The following is a 19,716-nucleotide window of genomic DNA, read 5'->3' as shown; positions in this document are numbered from 1 at the left end:
TGCGACTGCGCGTGCTCCGGTGGGTCAAACACCCTCAATGCTTGCTCGTAGATGTAGATTAGGGGTTTATTTCTTAGCCATGTGCTGGTAGTTAGTGGATTCGATAGGATTAGATAGGATTCGAGTAGATCCGATTGGATGCGATCCCAATCGAATCCAATCGGACCGATATGTTCTTGTTTCGTACAGTGTGCGTCCTAGGATAATTTTCTTCTGCTACTGCTAGTGTGTCCTAGGATCTATGTTCATGCTAATAGCTGTGTTCATGCTAGAATCCCCAATGGTAGTGTGCTTTGCTAGGATCTGTGTTCATGGTAGGGTCTTGCTAGGATGTGTGTTCATGCAAATGGCATGTTCATGTCCAAGCTAGGATCATGTTCATGTTGTTGTTCATGTTGCTACATACATGTTCATGCTAGAGTTTGTGTTGATTGTTATACGTGCATGTAGTAGGACCATTTTAGGATGCTGCCAAATGTGCATGGGTGCACATGGGGGCTATTGGCACTTGTTGTTGCTATTTTTAGATGTTTCCATGCTTAGGATAATGCACTGATGAGTGGCAGTTGCAGAAAAATGGATGCCACTGATCAGTGGACTTGCCCAACAGCAAGTGCCTGCCACTGATCAGTGGCACTTGCTATTGGGCAAGTCCACCGATCAGTGCCACTGATCAATGGCATTTGCCTAACTGCAAGTTCCATTGATCAGTGGCATTTGCTCAAAGAATTTGTGCGTTGATCAGTGGCATTTGCTCTTGGGCAAATGTCTTTGAGCAGTGCCATTTTGCAAAGAGTTTGTGCACTAATACTTGTCATCTTACCTGACAAGATATTGAAGACTGACTGGGATGTGGCGGGTGGAGGAGCTCAGGTGGTGGCCGGAGCTGAGGGCGCCAAGGATTTCATCCCCACGAATAGGTGGCTCGGGACGGTGGACCTACCTGGCAGGATCGCCTTCATGAGCCTGCCTCGTTCAAGGGGACGATCTCCGAGGCAGGGCCACGAGGAGGGGGGCCCGGGAGCCGCTGCGCTTCTACCAGCAGATTAAGGACAACGAGGACCTCGCCATGCTCGTCGTCCCTCGCAAGTTCGTGGAGGTGATGAACACCTGGCTGGTCATCAAGTGGCTCTCGCGCGTGGTCAGGCTGTCGACGAACAAGCGATGCGTGTTCTGGGTGCAGGTCCAGAACTTCAAGGGGCACATGGTGCTTGGCCGGGGCTGGAACTATTTCTGCCGCCGCCACCGGATCGTCCCCGGCGACCTCATCGTTGTGCGCATCTCAGGACTCGGACTGAAGGTTCAGATCTACAACCACGACTCCTCGGTCATGTGCAGGTTTTATTGCAGCAAGCACAAATGCATTGGTGACATCGAGCATGCTATGTAGTTAAGTTAAGTAAGGTGTTAGTGTTGAATTTTTATGGTGTGTGGCAGACTTGTGATGGAAACTTGTTCATATTTTGGCCAGGAGCAGCACCCTGGCATGGAGCAGGGAAGCAGGATGCCCCTGCTGTTAATCTAGACTTATGCTATGTAGTTAAGTAGTTTGCTGTCATTTTCTTGCTTGATGTGTTTGATTTCATTTGATTGCTTGATTTGTTTGATCTTGCTGTTGTGCTGATCATGTGGTGATAAGGCCATCATATTTGAATGGGGTGAGCAGAGCACAAACGTTGTTTGCAACGAAACAACTGAAGTTTTTATCTACTCACACCCTAAACACAAAAACGACAACCAAACAACAGGGGGTAATTGCTCCTCCATGCGATGCAAGCAACCAAATATGTTGCATCTGCTGCATATAAGGCTGCATTTCAAGAACCAGACTGGCTGAAGATGGACATGCAATGCAACTACTGGAGATGAACATGCAATGCAACTACTGTTGCAAACTGCAACCAAACACGCCCTTGATTGTTTCTACTGAACGTGCAGCAGATAGTGCTTGATTCAGGGCATCACTCTTAATCTATCCTGATATCCATATGGTACACGCCGAACTACTATCGTACGCAAATTTATGAGAGAAGATTCTACTACATAAAAGGCAGTTGGCTTTGGCGCTTGATTCAGGGCATCACTTGTAATCCATATCCATATGGTACACGCCGAAATATACAGCAACACATATAGCCGGTTATATTTCACAAAGCTGAAATTCGGACTAGGTAGCGTCTCCACGCCCACGCGGTTACTTGGATCGATCGATCCCAAATCTTGGCCTTATAAACTGAATCTGTGCTGTTACATGCAAATCTTGAATTAACAAGTTCAGTTGAACATGAATGAATCCATCTGGATTGCCCCAAGCGAACCTTTACATGGCCAGCCAAAATTCAAAACTTTGATCATCTATGTGCCAGACTTCATAAAGAATGGTTCACTTTTGCACTATAGCTTTACTTCTGGACAATGAAATATAGTGATACGTTTGGGTATCATCTACATCTACATACTTCGGTAAATAAAACTATCATCCGGAAATTTATTCGTGCTGTCTGAATTGAGAGGACAGACTCCATGCGCCATGCCTCAGACCTCTGCAGTTGGGTTCACTGCGTCCATGAGTTTGTATCTTTTCTCTTCAACACCAGTGACGCCCATTTTTATCTCAATGATTGTATGAAGAGGTATCTAGAGGAACAAATGATTTCAGTCGTCACGAACAAATGATTTCAGCCATGATGATACTATAAGATGTTGCAACACGTGCTTACTTCAATCTTAGGAACTTCCTCCAGTGGTTTGTCCGCGAAATATGCATATAGTGATCTCAACACAGCCTACAAGAGTTTCTTCCCTCATACATCCATAATGCATACTTCGGTAAGAAAAGGTTTAGAAAAATGCAAAAGCTGGACACGCTTACCTGGTGAGCTATGACTACCACTGGGGCACGCTGCCTTTCAAGCTCAATTATTACAGGTTCCAATCTGCACACAGAAAATTGACAAGATTAAGAGAGGCACCAACAAGAAATACACTAGTTGAATTACGTAAAGAGGCATGTGATGGTACTAAGCAACTCGGATTAACCTCTGAATGACATCGAGGTAGGATTCTCCTCTAGGATAACGGTACCTCAGCTTGTCTTTGCGACGTGATCTAAACAGACACATACAGGTAAATGAAATCTTCTTCAAGAAAATGAGAAACAGTAAAAACAAAGACATAGATTCATAGGCACTGGATGTGCAGAGACTCCTGGATTGCTGGTTGACAGATGCTGTGTTCATATATCATGGTATGTTGTTAACCATTTCACTAAATTTCCTAACTTCATATAACAGATTTATATGAAATATTACAAGCTAAAATACTGTATAGAAAAACCCATCGATAAGGATTCGTATGATGCTCGATTAATATTGCATGATTAAAGGAACAATCCGTGGCTTGAATTTGATCAGATTGTTACTACAAAGAGTTGCTAAAATTATAGGTGCATCAATCAATATCCTGTGGCATGCCTTGTTTCCAGGGAAAAAAATGAAGCAATAAAATCAGTGAATTTACATACTCATATTCTTCAGGTTTATTTTTCTTTACTTCATCATATGTCATCCCATCACAAACACCAGCATTTATCTCATCAAGAGCACGCCATTGTATCTACAAGAAATGTTGGAAAACCATTTAGTTTTCCCAACTACAATTAGGGGCAGATAAATTTTGCTGAACTTTGTTAATTATTAATGACAACCTACCTTTGGAAATCCGATGATTGGCTGTGCAGTTAATATTGTCCTCTGGAGTGTGCTAGTCCATATCTGAATCGGATGTTGCACATATATTTAGCAAGTAGGTCTCTTTCTCAACGGTAGTAACAAAAGGCATACTTACGGAGGCGGTTCTCTCAGACTTCAGTCGCTTCTCTACAAAGCTTGCAAGTTTCCTTGAATAAACCTCCCCGACCTCACTGAATACCATTTATTTTCAGTCAGGTGAAGCCAAAGCGAAGGTTTTCAAATATAGAATGCACAGGGGGCTGACAAAAAGAAAGATGAAAACTACTGTGCCCAGGCATGTAATGACCAGGTTGTTGATTGGTATATCATTATGCACGTAGTTACTGCTATCCTTCCATCAAGGCATGCTATAATCCCCCTTTCCTTTTCCCTTTCCTCTTTTCCCTTTCCTCTTTTTCCTTTTCCATTTAATGTAAACAGAGAAGATGAATGTCCGAATCTTGCTATAGACAATAGAGGTTACTGTATGTAAAATTAGATAATCACATGTCCAGTTTGAATAACCATGCACACTCCGGAGGTGCCATATGGATAATAAAGTCTAAGAAAGGCACTCAACTAGAAAGAGCAAAAGCCGTTCAAGAACAAGAAAAAGGCAAAAGAAAACTTAGATTAGCTAGCAAGAAAAGGATTGGTCAACTCAAATTTTATAATTTGGATCTGTAATTGTTGTCCCCTTAGTGGGCGGATGGTTTTATTGCAAGCACGAAAGATTAATAACCATTTAGAACTTCTGATGTATTGTTCCTTAGTGTAGTACCCAAATGAAACTCAGTATGGCAGCAAAGGCTAAACAACAAGACTGTAGGACAAAGAAATTAAAGACCTCAAAGATGAATCTCCACCGATTCTTCCTCTGACATTATCTAAACTTTCCCCATGCCTAGTTAACAGGATAGGACGAGGTGTAAGATGACAGTTCACCTGTAACAAAAATAAATGTATCAGTTAACAAAACAAGTAGCATTAGAACCAAGACAGCAGTGTGCCACTTAATTGCATCCGCTACTATCAGAAATAAATGGAACTCGCCCAATATAGTAATAACATAAGCCATAAGCATGATTTAGGACTGCTGTCAGTATTATGCATTCAATATCAATTTGAAAACTAGGTTAACATGGCAAGCATTGTCCCTATCGACCCTAAAGTGGTAGTAATCAATCGCCTGAAAGGTACCCCTACCCCAAATGAAACATGGTCCCATGGAAGTCTCCCTGGGTCTTATACAACATCAATTGTAAAGTACTGAGCAGAAGGAAAGATATAATTTCAATTTTCAAATATGCAGAGAACAGTGGGTAAAATTAGAGAGACCCAAGATAGATGCTTGTATCATTGAATCACTAAACATAACTCATATTGCAATTTGATCTAACATTGGATGAATTGGAAATTATAATCATAATGAACTTCAAAGCCATCAGTTAATCTTAAGGTGTGATAAGAAAAGGTTCAGATATTTTGGATATATACCAAGAAGAAGACAATCCGTCCAGGCAAGTAACCACTTATATTGTTGATCTGCATGAAAAAGTAACAGACAGATTAGGATCTTTGAAACTAGTTGCAAAGATTGCAAGTTAATAATATCGTCTTCACCACAGCAGTATATATTTGCATCTAGTCCACATATTTGGTTTTGTATAGCAAACACGAAGAGAACCGACTCTTAGATTGTATAGTTAATAAGTATACAGTTATCACAAAATAGAAAGAAACGTCAAATTTCAAACAATGTCCACAATAGGATCAAACCGGATGAACTTTTGCTCTATTTAACATATCTCAGATTGACTGCACATACATACCTGCAATTGGCCCCCGTTCCCACTAACCATATCGATCATTTTTATGTATGACCCTTCATCTACTGGTTCATACACCTGCAGAAATTTCAAATTATTTGGGTATAGCTATTCGAAATTCCACGCACAATTTTTCCCCAAATAACACAATTCAGCAGCTATGGACCTTTTCATAATATGCCAGTCGCTCTTTGAAATCTCGCACACCCGCTTCAAAATCCGTTCTGTAATACAAACAACATCAATGACACAAGAAATGCCTTGGTATGATGTTGACAAGTGAGTAGGCAAGATGTTTCTCACTGCTCCGCATAATCAGGACTTTGTTGAACTTTCAGGCGAATATTTCTCTCAAGAACATCCTGATCATTACATATTGTTTCCACAAAGATGATCTAGAAAGTAGAACGAATGGCCAATATTAAAGAGCAGATAATTAGGTCACAAACTGTACAGTAACTCGGCATATTTAACATGTGTGGTGGCGCATTTGGTCTACATGGTGTTTTATGCGACTCAAATCAGAATATGAAGGGCAATGTTAGATGTGCAAAACAATGTCAAAGTGAGTGGTATTTTATTAAACATGTCACTTGGACCTAGCATTTGGTGCAACTCAGCTCAAAATAGCTGGTGTGATGTCAATTTATTCTGTAAATAGTGATTATTCTAGTCTTCCAGATAATAATTGTAATTACTAGGATATGTGTAAGAACTTTTGAGTAAATTTTGTTACTTGCTCCTGATTAAATTTTAGAGATCATGCTTTTAGAAATTTGTCCTTCAGAATGTGAATGCATTCACTAAGCAGGCACACACAACAATTACTTAGGCCAACACACACAGAAATGTTCACATGGAACAGTATTTGCCTCTGGAGTTTATCTGGAACATATACCCATGAAAAATGGTTTCAGGTGTTATTTTTAGAAATGCAGGGGAAGTGGCCAGTTACACTAAAAAGTGTAGGAGTGACAAGTATCACCGATGGATCCAAATGATTCCAACTGAGAAGACACTCAAGAGCTACCGCCGATTTAATTTGTACCTTACATTTTCCTTCAGCCATTTTCATCAGCATGTTCCTTCGACTTCTTGTGCTGTTTGTGGCATCACAAATACCAACCTGCAGACCAGCAGAAATAATCAGTTGTTAAAAAAAGAGAATAAGACAAGAAAAAATTGCCTTACCTGGCCACCTTCCTCCATCCATGATAGCATATCTTCCATTGCTAATGCTGCCACCTAAAATATGCATAAAATAGTTTAGCATAAAATGCAAGAATTATGTGTTTCATGGAAAACATATAGGTTTGTTACTTTGTTATGTATGAAAATGCATGCAAACTAGATCCACAGAAAGTAAAATATTCCCTTAAGAAAACATTTTTGGGTCTGATAACCAACATTAACATATATAGAAGGAATTTGAGCTCTAGATTATCCACTTGGAAGCGGTATTACCTATTTCATCATGAACATACTTTCATAATTGTAACAGCATACTGGACACAAGTTAGTAGTCAAAATAGTGCACTAGACCATGTCATTATAAAAAATAACACACATTTGGAATTAGAGGGAGTAGCATTGCCCATGCTCTAGATTCAACATAAATACTTACAATTTCCCTGTTACTTTCGACTTTCAACATAGTGATAGTAGCAATGCACCAACCTCATTACGTGCCTCCACACCCTCCTTGTTATCTCCACGAAAGAAATCAGCAGTCTGCGCAAAAGAAAATGATGCAATTAGAGAAGTCTTCCTTAACAAAACTCATAAATAGGATCACAATTTCAAAGTCCATTCAGATTCAAAATACTTCATGAGTGAATAAAATCCTATGCTGGACTCAACGGAAATGGAAATTACAAGTTCGTCATTTCCCATGAAAACCACCAGAAAATTAGCCAGTTGTCAGTAGCACCTGAGCATTGTTAAAATACTCCAATGCTAGTAACAGTGATTAGGCACATAAAAATGCAAGTACCTGATTAGTGCCATGCTTGAGCCGACGGTACTATATTTGAAACATCAAAAAATACACAGGGTTAGTGATTACCATAAATATGTGCAGTTATCTGCAAAACTAGCTTAAGCTAAATGTTCACCTTTCCAACATTGAAGTGTTTTGTTTCATGACCTAACCATCGGAGATATCTTGTAAGCTTAGCTGCTGTAAAGGTCTTACCACGAGCTGGCAGCCCAACCTACAATGTCAGCACATGATTACAGAAGGACAGACAAGGTAGTTGAAACAACAGAAAATGCTTCAAGGAGTTCAGAGGAATGAGTATAACCATATTTAACTATATTCATATCTTATCAACCATAAATATATAACTGAGCAATTATCAACACAAAGAAAACCCTGAGGTAGTGCTGCACATTCTTTGTTGTTAAAATATTTGTTGAATACATAAGTGGCATGAAAATTACCAGCACAATGACCAACTTGCGGTCCTCTTTTGGTCCGTACATCTGATCAGCTACAGCTGCTGCTGCAACAGCTCCTTCTGCTGCTGGCATACCCTGATAGCCAAAGCTGAAAGAACTTCAGATGACAGATTTGAGAACATGTATTTTTGACAGATTCAGAAACTTCATAGTACAGGACTTATCATAGGGGATGAATTTTTATTTTTAAAGAATAAACCAAAGGGTGAAGTTTCTATGTGATATATGATAGCTTGAAACAAATAAACTGATGAGTTTATACATCATAAATATTTCTACACAGTTACTGTAGTTTAAGACTCGGGAGAACTAAGTCCTGCATGAATTGCAATAACGAAGAAGTTATGGAAGTTTCAATGAGTTAAAGCTCAATGCCTATTTAGCACATACCAAATAGCTCAACAATACATACCAACTTTGCTTCAGAATCCTGCTTGATGTTGCTCGTTGAAACGGTTTCGTTTGTTGGTCTAGCAAACCTTGGTGAACCAACACCTCTATCTACAAAGACTGCCTTTTGTTCTTCCTGTGACGGAGTATGTCTTCCATCTACATCCTGAGGCATAAGTTATAAATCATTCCTAGTGTTGATATTAACAGGAGCTCCTCTATCCAAATGTAGGAAAATGTAGACATATATATTTCAAAAAGTTTGTTCTAATCTGAATGGGATGTGTTCGTCTCCTTTGGCTGTTGACCAGATGACAATGATAGCAGACACATAAAGAGTGGTATATGCAACAGGGGTTCAGCCAAGGCGGCTTTGTGGAAGCAGCTATGGCCTGAAGTCTGGAACAATCCCAGGCCTGCCCCCTGAGCGTCGGCTTTGGGAAACCTGACAAATGCATGTTTAGTTCTCTCATACTATCCTAGTCTTATTAGCAATAGTTATATTTTAATCCTCCCATGAGGCCTAAATCAGAAATATATATATTTAATGATAAACAAAAGCTTCTTCAGTTGCTACAGAAAATAATTGCAATGTTTCAGTTCATAGACATAGAAAGCGAACCAACTGTATGGTACATGTGCATATTAAACGAGTTTCAGTCTCTAACACATACAGATAAGTCCATCCATAAGATGAACATCCATTATCTGTTGACTTACATAATGCAGAAACTTTTGATAAGGCTTAAGTTCAAACAAGTAAAGAAAATCTGGTAGATCCATGACCACAAGAAAAAACTCCAAGCACGTCATTCGTAACGAGTCACATTTCCTAACATATATAACATAGTAACAGAAACTTTTCCTGGCTCATAATCTCATTTAACTTAAATCAATTCAACCTCTCCTTTCTTTTCTGAACGAACAAAAGACATATGAGAAAGTAGCTCATTTGTTTGGATATCTAAAGAAACGGATGACACTATTGAAGAAAGTGGCTTCTATTAAAGCTGCCTAAATTTGCACATAGTTTACTAAAAAGGGCAGCAACTACCATCTATAATGGATTGTATAAATGAATAAATGTCGACGCTACATGATTTAAAGCTAACAGTCAATTCTGAATAGAGCAGAGAAAACTAAGTCATACCTTCTTTGTGTTAGCATAATGATTCAGGGGTGCGTCACCTTTGATCAAATTGTTTGGTGAGATACCGGTGTCCAATAAAGAGCGGGGATTCTCAGTCAAGTTAGCTGCATAAACAACACCTGAGCCCATGTTGGGTGTTGTTGGAACTACATACTTCTCTAAATCAAGCTCCAAACCAGAAGCGAAGTCATTCTGCTTGAAGGAAAAAGACAAAATTGGCAGAACAGAAAAGGAAGCACCACCTATAGTGCAATAGAAACACAGGCAACAGCTTTGTGGGAAGAATTTATTTTTTTAAGTACACAGTAACAAACACTGCTCCTGCCTTCGGAAAGACCCTTGAACCTACTTCTTTACACTAATATATTTTGCCGAACCTGGGTGTCACACTTCGCATAAAGACAGCTTGGACATGAGTGGGGCAGTCTAAATTAGTTAGGGCAACTAACTTTTAGGTCACATAAGTACCTTGTGCTAAATGCAATTTGGTCTTTTCCTGCAGTCCTACACTGGGACGTTTTTTACCATTTGATTTTCTGCTTGGTTTGATATATTTTAAATGCTTGCAGTTCTCCTAAAGGTAAAACCTGTCACCATTCTGGGGTTTTAAAGGCATTACTCCAATACTTCCACTGGTCACAACTTCTTGTGACCATTGGAAGCATGCCATTGAACTTTTTGACATTTGACCACTAGAGTAAAATGGCAACTCACTGTGAAATACTTCCATAATATTACGAACTTTAAATATCTGTAACGGAAACTAATGGCCAAGCATCTCAAACACCATGATGACCGGAGAGAGTAGGTTACATTCACAAGAACACAAGAGCTGAAACATCAAAGTAATATGTAAGATGTACTGTCAGTCATGGTTCTGAAATCTGCTGGGTACTTGGTCAGTTTCACACCCTCTTGAGTGAACACATCACTTCATTACACCAATTAATAGCAGGGAAATGGGAACGTGTTGAAACAAGTGAGTTTTGCTAGGAACCAGACATGAGGTCCAGGTCCACAAGCAAGTAGCAAGCTGCCTCAAACAGTCAACCTATTACATAGCACCCTCTAAGGTATCGGACTGTTAACAACAAAGCATTGGCTGGAAACTAGATGCTACAAACAGTCAAACACTACTTTAAAAGAAACCAGGTTTTTGCAAAATAAGCATATATACTATCCATTAAAAGATTATTGGAGGGTTAGGTTTACAATTTCCTAATTACATTCGGCAGCACCATAATACAGAAGTAAGATAAAGCATTTAAAAGAAGTCAAACCTCGTCCCTGGCTTCAGTCTCAGTGTTCATAACGACATCATAGGTCCCTCGCACCCTTGAAGGCTGAAGATTCTCCTGATGAGCCTTCCAGCTTGCGGCTAGGTCAAATGGGGACAACATCTCTGTCTCAACCCAAACCTTACACTCAAGTGAATCTTTCTCAGCGAGTTTAAAGACTGCATCCGTCATTTCCACTTGATTGCTCCCGCAACCTAGCGGTCGGTTCGGTCCCTCCTCAACAATGCACTCTGAGCTATCGGCTTTTGGCTTCAATAGTAACTTGAAATCCAGTGTTTCTAACAAAACATAGCAAATAGAAAGCATAAAACTAGTCAGGATGCTAAAAAAACTGAAGAAAATATAACTCCCTGTATATGTAGTAAGTAAACAACTCAGTTAACCAGAGCATAGCAAATGATCAGCTCAAGAATCACTTTATTTCATTTCGAAGGCCCAACTTCATGTACTACATTGTTATACTCAGCAATGACAAATCACTAGTTCATGACAAAATATGTACACACATTAAACAGACAGGAGACAGCCCCAATAAACAATTAAAGCCCAACCCAACAACTCAAACCAGAGCATCCCAGCAGCATGACACAGCAAGATAGCTCATCATAGCGCAAATCTCCTCAGAAGGGATCTCAAACCCACATGGAGTTGTCGAACAGCATGATAAAATGAGCCAACTCACCGTGTCGAGAAGGGAGGACGCAGCTGAGCTCCCAAATGGCGGCCGCGGCCCGCTCCATCGGCAGCTGCGAACACCACCAGGAAAAAGAAATTCCATTAATCTCCGCACGGGAAACACACTCGCGAACAAGAGGGGATGGATGCGACGCTTACGGCTTTGGTAGGGTCCCACGAGCCGGCGGCGGGGTGGGAGCCGAAGAGGTGAGGGGCGAGGTCGAGCGCCGCCAGGCGGGAGCTCTCCAACTTGACCGAGACATACTGGTGGTCGGATACGCCGCCGGAGCTCGCCGCCGTCGCCATCGCCGGGGAGGCCAGAAGGGGGACTTGGAAGGTGCCGGAAGGAAGAAAAGCGAGCGCGTCGGTATCGTCTTTTCGTGCGACTGTCAAGTGGGGCCACGAGGGGAGGTGCGATGGTGGTAGATCCCTTCGTAATCCGCAACAGCTGGTGGGGCCGGAAACGTACCTGGCCCACCAGCCAGCCTAGGAATGTCCGATGACAACAGCAATACCGCCGGCCGACGACGGCGGGCGAAGCGTCTCAGCGCGGAGAAAGGGGGCGAGCAGCCTAGAGAGAGGGAGAGAGATACGCGGGAAGCAGGCGGTGCCGCGGGGAGACGCCGTCATATGGACCGGCCCGCCGCCGCCGGTTTTTTCCGCCGCACCAGCAAGGGCTACACGATCCAGGTATTTTTGGGGGGTGGCTGATTCCTTTTTTTTCGCGGGTAAGGTGGCTGATTTCCTTCCTTCCCCGTCTGTGTGATGCTCTTGTAGATATTGCAGCACGTCTGTGTGATGCTCTTGTAGATATTGCAGCAGCCTGCCAGCTCCATGCATTCGTGCTTGGTTTGCTCGCGCATCTCTGTTTGGGTAGTTGAGTAATCTCGCAAATTCTTTCCACCATTGGTGGATTGTGCAAATTCTTTTGAGGGTTATATATAGGTGGTATTCTTATTGCTTACGGACAATATTAGCTGCTAAAGAAGTAAATGACGTTGTTGATTCGAAACAATGCAGCAGTTAATAGCAGAATCTGAAATGGTAGGCGCCGTAGAGCGAAGTTGATTGGTGCCCGTGTTTTTTTCCCTTGACAGCAACCTTGTAGATTTTCTCTGGTTTGTGGATCTTTGGCGCCGGGAACACTTGCACATTTTGCCAAACCGCATGATCCTGCTGCCTTCGATCCAAAACACGATTTGAGACGATAGTACTTCTTAAGATTTTCTGTAGCTTATTGTTAGACCATCCTCATCACATTTATGCTTAATCGGAAGCCTAAGGAGAGATATGGTTTGGCAATTGTTACTTAATGGGAAGCATTTACAGCCAATTTGCTCTTCAGCAAACCTCAGACAAATTCTAACAAGAAAAAACCTTATTCAATGTGCACTAACAGTTGTGAATCTTACTCTTTAGGAATGAAGGGCACATACTGTCGTCCTATCTGTATAGTAGGATTATACTGTCGTCCTATCTGTATAATAGGATTATACTGCCGTCCTCTGTATAATAGGGCTATCCACCATTGGTGGATTGTGGGAAATGTCGGGCTTATGGTGCTTAGGTGGTATTTTTATTGCTACAGACAACTAGAGCTCCTGAGAAGTAGAGGCTGTTGTTGATTCAGCGTGCACTTGAACACCCTCAACAGCGGAATCTGAAAAGGTAGGCCCTAGGTAAAAGTGGATTTGTCTGCTTTTTTTATGGGAAAACTGGATGTATCTGATACTCTTGTCAGTTGTCGCATAAATGCTGTGCAGGTCTGAATACTTGGAGCAGACATCTAGTTTTTGAGCATTTACAGCCAATTTGCTCTTTAGCAAACCTCAGACAAATTCTAACAAGAAAAAATCGTATTCAGTGTGCCCTAACAATTGTGAACCTCACTCCTTAGGAATGAAGGGCACATACTGTCGTCCTGTCTGTATCCGTAAATTATGCCATTTCCAGATTCTTACTTGATACTTCATGGTACGACCACCTAACAATCAAAGGGTTGGCTCTTGTTTTCTTTTATTAACCAGCCTCGAATGAAATTTTAGAATGTTCCCAAAAGGTGTACTTAAATTAAGAGTGGTGAGTGGATGCACTTAGAATTCTCAGGCTTCAAATTGCATCCAAGAGGTCCGCATCTTAGATGCAAAATAATTAAGTTAAGAAAATTGTTCACGGAATTATCCTGGAGACTAGTGGAGTCGACCTGGAGCCAACCTCGGCAAAACTTAATTATGTCCATTGCATCCCAATGATGCTTATTTGAACCCATATATGATCCATCAGATCACTCTGACTTGCTTGCGTACGTCTTGAGTTCTTGGAACGCTTTCCGGCAACCTTCATCAAAGCCACCCGCAAGCTGCAAATTTGGTTTGTTGAAGTTACCTTGGTTAGTTAGTTTGTAGGTAGCAACTCATAATGCCATCCGAAAGTAATTCATGATTGTGGTAGAATTACCTGATGTATTCGGAAGGCAAAGCGGACACCTTGCAGGAGCAGTTCCTCATCATTTACAAATGGATCGGACTTCAGTGCATTCATAATGCGGTTCATGTATTCTTTTGCAAGCTTCAATGAAGCGGCCTTTAGCTGTTAACATAGCAAGAGGATACTTCATATATGATATGTCTATTAGACACGAATTTATAGCTAAAAGGGTAGTGGGATAATTCCAATGTGTACCACATAACTCATAAGTTGGTTTGGAGTTGAAGACGAGTTTGTAAAATGCACTTAACTCTGTCTTCTCTATTATATCAAACTGATAAAAAAGATGGATAGTTTGGGAGTAGATGGTACATACTTGGCTTATGATTCCAGAATCAAGCATCCAATCCCATGGGATCATGAGATCCTTGTATCTTCCACTTGCACTATCCCTTATTTTTTCAGTATTGTGAATACCTTGTTCAATTCTACAAGGGGAAGTATGAATCATGTCATATTGTTGAAAGTTTGACAATGTAACAGCCTTACTAAATGCATGCAGTTCGTCTACTCACTTATCCTGTAGGGCTTGCATGCGCTTCAAAGCCATAGGTGTAGCCACTCTCCTGTCGTCGTGAAATGATGATGCTTCTGCTTCCAGGTTCTTCAGATCCCGGTAGGTGAATGCTGCTTCTCTCATGGCATCTGCTTTCTTCTCAGGCCAGTTAGGGAAGTGCTTGAGCACTGCCCGTTCGTCTATCAGGTATGATAGTTCCCCATCTAGCCACTTAACAAACTCTTCAACATCGGCTATTTCCTTGTATGCTGCATTCTGAACTTCCCTTGCCAGGAAGCTAATGAATTCACCCTGATTTTCTACATCTGATTTAATCTGTTGGAACACAATCATAAGGGAATGTTTTTGGATTGGTGAGGAAATTAATGATCTATACAGAATAATAGGGAGAAAACATGACTCAGATGTACATTAAAAGATTATTCGTACTAAAAGAATAAAGAGTTATATAACATTATCAACTGCAGGAGGGAAACAGAAAAATCAGAAGAACATGTCGCATGCTCTTAAACTAACGCATGGCATTGCTTTTTGATGCATAAGGAAAAGATATCATATATTGTGGTGTATTCGTAAGGTTTTAAAGATGAGTGAAAATTTTACACAATAAAAAATTACTATTTATGAAATGGGAGAGATGTTTAAAGAATAGTCTATCTGTTGAGATATTGTCTTTAATACAGCAACGAACTGGTAACTGTCATGCGGGAGGAAATATTGTGCAATTGTCATACTACTCATACTCTTGTTGCTTATGTTGGTTCAAAAAGAAAAGAAAAATTAAACTAAGAAAGGAATTGGCAGCTAAGTAAACAGTATATCATATGCACATCTAAAAATAGATAGAAAATCATATGTACTTACAGCTATAACATAAGCTGATCTGTTCTCTATCTCCCCGATCATGTCTCGGCTGTTAGTAGCTACTGGAATTCCCACAGATCCAGACTTCGCATCGCTTTTGCCTTCTCTTCTTACTAACAACCGGTACAACTCAACTACCTCTGGCACCCTTTGGACTCCCTTGGTGCTCTTCAGTAATCTGGAAGGTAGGGGAGGTGGCGGTGGAGGAGGAGGACCCATGGATCCTTCCTTTTTTGCCTTGATGATCGGTTGGATGCACGTCGGACTTGGTGGTGGATTTGGAACCCTTGGTGCTCTTGATTTCACAGACGGTGTCCTAGAAAATTGCTGCCTGCTGTAACATGCCGAGCTGTTTAGATCCATAGCTTCCTTCACATCATCATTGTTGTGAACAAACTGTTTTTCCTTGAAGTAGTTGTTGCTGGTGGCAGAATTCTCCGGCTTCTTCCACATTATCTTTCTCTCAGTATCCTGCCCTTCAAGTGAGGAGACTTGGCCTTTTAGACGGCTGACTTGATGCCTCAGTTGCTTGTTCTCCTCTTCCAGAGTGTGGTTCCTCTCGATCAGGCCATGGAGCTTGCTTCTCAGAAGTGCAACACATGCATCACCCTCCCTCATCATCTCTTCTTCGCCAGAGGAGATGATCTCTCTGTATGGTGGTACTGATTACTCTCGTATAATCTATATATGTCTCCTACTTCATCACTCATATAATTCTGTGGAGCACTAAAGGAGATGTAAGTGAGCTTCTGTACAATTCTGTTGAGTCTAGCCAAGAGGAACTTACATATGTGCAGGGAAGAACTGGTGGAACATAAAGTTAGGTAGGAGGTGCTGCTGCTAGGCTAATTACTTGTCCTTCAAGTGATTGCTATGGGGTACCTATCTTCTTTGTGTAACTTCACTAAAGAAATTCAGTCGTACAAGCTTACGTGTTTCTCTTTTCCTTTTGTGTACGACTATTTTCCAATTCTATCATACATAATTTACCGCCGTCTATGTTCAGTTCACTTGGCTGGTATATTTTTTAGATTTACCTTGAGCTGTCGGTGTGCTATTTTACACCAACCAAGAGGTAAAGGTTTTTGATCACTCTTCTTTCTCTAAAAAATATGTCATTTTCCTTCATGCTTGTTTTCTTCTGATTGGGCTTTTTCCTTTTTGTGAAGTTGTGACAGCAAAGCCTGAATACAAGCTTTCTTCTGCCTGAAGCTGTGTAAAAGGAACTCAGATGGAACTCCTTTACCAGCCCTGGACACCTTTGGCTAATAAGACCAAGTGAATATTTTGAAAAGTAGAGGGACAAGAAGAAACAAAATAAAGCTGAGCAAAAGAAGGGGGGAAGCAGATCTGAATGTGTTTATCTTTCAAAACACACAGGTATTGTTACACTCCTTGGAACTGTAGCTCCTGCTGTAACAATCCTATTCCTCACCCATGTGTTTTGATTGCTGAAGATTTCTGGTGAAGCCTTTCCTACCTGTATCTGAACAGCATTGGGCATCTGTTTATGCCACCAAATATAGGCGGTAGCAGAACCCCGAAAACGACATATCAGTAGGTTTAGAAAAAGGAGTCCCTACAAAGGAAGATTCTGGCAATGTTATAAAGAAAATGTAGAAATAAACTGTTACAGGATGACAGCAGATTAAGCTGGCATCAAAGGTTACTCTGTGTACTCTTGAGATACAGGTACCATTGTAAAGTCCCTGATCCGAAGGGAATTGCAGCCATGTTTAAAGAGTTCATTGATTTCGCTGCGTCAGTTTCCATGCTCGGATTGGGTGTGATTTGTGTAGAATGCGATCTCAGTACCTGGTTGGTGGATGTACTACATACATATATGCAGTGCGGTGCATCAACTGTGAAAGATGCTTTGCATGGACCCCTTGTGACTGCGTGTACCATTACGCCTAACGATGTACCAACAATTGCACTCATAAATGGAAGGAGTGTCTGGGACTGAGTAGTGATCATTTTCAATTATTCATACTGTATAAGCTACAGAAGCTGGACGACAAACTTGGCAAATATGGAGATCATATATGCCAGATTATCTCCCCAGGTAAGCATTGCTTTCATGAGTTTTTCAGCTGTGCTAATGTGCAATGCCAACCAAAAATGCATTCATGCTTAATGATTCACATACCCTCTATTAAGTTCATCTGAAATCAACAAATGTTCTTTTCCTAAGCATAATCAGCACAGTTGATAATCACGTTTGCTTTCCTTTATCAAATGTTTTTCCTATATACTACTTCCTCTGTTCCATAATATAAGAGCGTTTTTGACTTATACTCGCCGGTTGCCAGGGTGAAAGTGAGTCCCACTCCATCCGTTTGGCGTTGCCTGTTGGATTGTAGTAGTACGAGTACTTGGGTCTTGGTATAGCGGGCCGTGTAGAAAGAAAGAAAGAAATCTTGGCAGTGCAGCCATCGGCGTCAGGCTTTTTCTGGTGAAGTTTGGGCGGTGCTTGCCTGACCCGACGTTTGTACTGGACTGCTGCCCTACTGGACAGTGGATCGTTGTCAGAGTACAGAAAATAGACCAGATTTCTTCACGGAAACTGACGGCCTTGAATCTGGATAGTGTCGGCACACCTGCTTGTCCCGGTGAGTCATCCCATCACACGATTTCAGATCACGGGAGTTTTTTTTTACAGCTGATACATCGTAGTTAGAGCAACTCCAACGGGCCGACTCAAATGGACGGTGTTTTTGTCCGCTTTTTGTCCGTTTGGGTCGGCCGCCCGCCCGTCGTCCGCCCTTTTTTAGTTTTGGGTCGGCAGTGCGTCCAACGGGCCGACCCATTTCATGACCGCGCACATTTAACATCATGCCGTCGCCCTGGTTTTGGCGCTCCAGCGCGCGGGAAAGGTTCGCGCGCACGGGGAAAGCGGCCTAGCGCGCACTGGTTTTGGCGCTCCAGCGCGCGGGAAAGGTTCGCGGGCGCCGCGGCCGACGCTCGCTATAAAGAAGGCGCTCCCTCCACACTCTGTCGGCCGCCCACTCTCGCCGCCTCTGCGCCACCATGTCGATCCACCGCCTGGGCGCTTCGGATTTTCGTGGAGTCCGCGAGCGCCGGTCCGGCGCCTTCTCCGCCGAGATCTGGTTTTGCGAGTAACGTCTCGTCCTCGGCACCTTCGACACCGCAGAGGAGGCGGCCCGCGCGCATGACGTGACGGCGTGGCGTCTCCTGAGGCCTCGTCGGGATATGAATTTTCCCAACGTGTCGAGCCAACGGGCGCAGGATATGGCGCCTCTCCCGCGGCTTTTCACCGACGAGGATCGTCGTGTCCACCGGAGGCGGCAGCGTCGCCTCACCATCATAGAGAAGGACGTGGAAGCCTTGGTGGTGTGGCGCGGAGGCTTCCCGCAGGACATCATCGACGAGCGCCAGTTCTACAAGCAATTGAGATCAGAGAGGGACGTGAGGAGGAGGGAGCGAGCCGCCTATCGGGAGGACAAGCGTTCGCGGAAGTAGGCAGCTCAATTGAAACTGAAGCTACGAGAAACGGCGGGTTGGGACTTTGAAGACGAGGCGTATGCTGACGCCTACATTCAGACATTGGAGGAGGACATTACTGAGTCGGAGTCAGAAATCGACAAGTAGTGGTCTTTTCTTTTCATCTGTGTACGCTAGAATTATCTATGTATCCATTTTTATTTGAAAAAATGGCCGCCGGCATCGGCGACGTAGCAGGCGGGCGAAGGTGTGAATCCAATGTGCCACCGACCAGCGGGCCCGGTAAGGAAAGAGGGCGAGCGCGCGCGTCCGTCTTGTGTCCACGCCGACGCAAATCAGGCTCAAAAATGGGCCGGGAATGGGTCGGCAGGCGAACGAAAGCGGACGCATGCCCGTTTGGGTCGGCGCGTTGGGCCGGATTTTTTGTCCGTGCCGACCCAAACGAACGGCCACAGACGAAATGGGTCGCCCCGTTGGAGTTGCTCTTATACTTTCCATCACTCGACTGGAAGTTCAAGAAAATGGTTTAGGTATCACGTGGTACATGGGTAAGCATCCCAAACTTGATTAAGAAAATGGTTTAGAGCATCTATAGCCAGACTTCTCAAACGTCCCCTATATGTCGTCTGGGCGGACGGCCCGGTCAGTGACCGATCACAAAATCATGACCCAATCGGCCTCCTCAAACTGGTCCTATACGTTTAGGTTGACCGGCACCCTCCATATCCAACTCATATCTAGGGCGGATATGAGTAGGCTCGGACTTGCCCGGGCACGTCCATAGTGCCGGATCCAACAGACAAGACCCAACACAAATTCCACCAAATGAGCCTGATCTTGCCGAACCAGT

General features: G+C 42.6%; 1 protein-coding gene and 1 long non-coding RNA gene across 4 annotated transcripts; one reads left to right on the top strand and one right to left on the bottom strand.

Annotated features, from left to right (window-relative positions):
- Positions 1–2,194: 2,194 nt before the first annotated feature.
- LOC123085586 (6-phosphofructo-2-kinase/fructose-2,6-bisphosphatase) lies at positions 2,195–11,964 on the bottom strand. The gene is made up of 23 exons (XM_044507251.1): positions 11,693–11,964; positions 11,541–11,604; positions 10,841–11,136; positions 9,561–9,752; positions 8,433–8,576; positions 8,003–8,095; positions 7,675–7,773; positions 7,554–7,583; positions 7,238–7,291; positions 6,752–6,805; positions 6,609–6,686; positions 5,864–5,955; positions 5,727–5,784; positions 5,564–5,638; positions 5,229–5,276; positions 4,579–4,676; positions 3,847–3,922; positions 3,711–3,773; positions 3,524–3,615; positions 3,040–3,108; positions 2,873–2,936; positions 2,721–2,786; positions 2,195–2,637 (listed from the first exon to the last, which is right to left on the bottom strand). The coding sequence occupies exons 1-23, from the start codon at positions 11,837–11,839 to the stop codon at positions 2,536–2,538; spliced, it is 2,154 nt and encodes a 717-aa protein (XP_044363186.1). The 5' UTR covers positions 11,840–11,964; the 3' UTR covers positions 2,195–2,535.
- A 33-nt stretch (positions 11,965–11,997) lies between these two features.
- LOC123085587 (uncharacterized) lies at positions 11,998–17,387 on the top strand. Of its 3 annotated transcripts, none has more exons than XR_006439830.1 (3): positions 11,998–12,223; positions 14,622–16,781; positions 16,859–17,387. It is a non-coding gene; the product is annotated as an uncharacterized lncRNA (long non-coding RNA). The 3 variants fall into 3 exon arrangements; XR_006439832.1 differs by having other exon boundaries at positions 12,059–12,223; positions 14,547–16,781; XR_006439833.1 differs by having other exon boundaries at positions 12,085–12,223; positions 13,122–16,781.
- The last annotated feature ends 2,329 nt before the right edge of the window (positions 17,388–19,716 follow it).

This window comes from Triticum aestivum, chromosome 4A (genome assembly GCF_018294505.1).
Source record: "Triticum aestivum cultivar Chinese Spring chromosome 4A, IWGSC CS RefSeq v2.1, whole genome shotgun sequence".
Classification (NCBI taxonomy): domain Eukaryota; kingdom Viridiplantae; phylum Streptophyta; class Magnoliopsida; order Poales; family Poaceae; genus Triticum; species Triticum aestivum.
Note: the sequence above shows the minus strand (reverse complement) of the source record. Positions and strands in the feature narration are given on the sequence as shown.

Coding starts and splice junctions, on each gene's coding strand:
- LOC123085586 (XM_044507251.1), bottom strand. CDS start 11,839: ATGGCGACGGCGGCGAGCTCCGGCGGCGTATCCGACCACCAGTATGTC. Junction 6,806..7,237: donor GTGTGGAGGCACGTAATGAG/GTTGGTGCATTG, acceptor TGCATATTTTAG/GTGGCAGCATTAGCAATGGA. Junction 2,937..3,039: donor TACCTCGATGTCATTCAGAG/GTTAATCCGAGT, acceptor TTCTGTGTGCAG/ATTGGAACCTGTAATAATTG.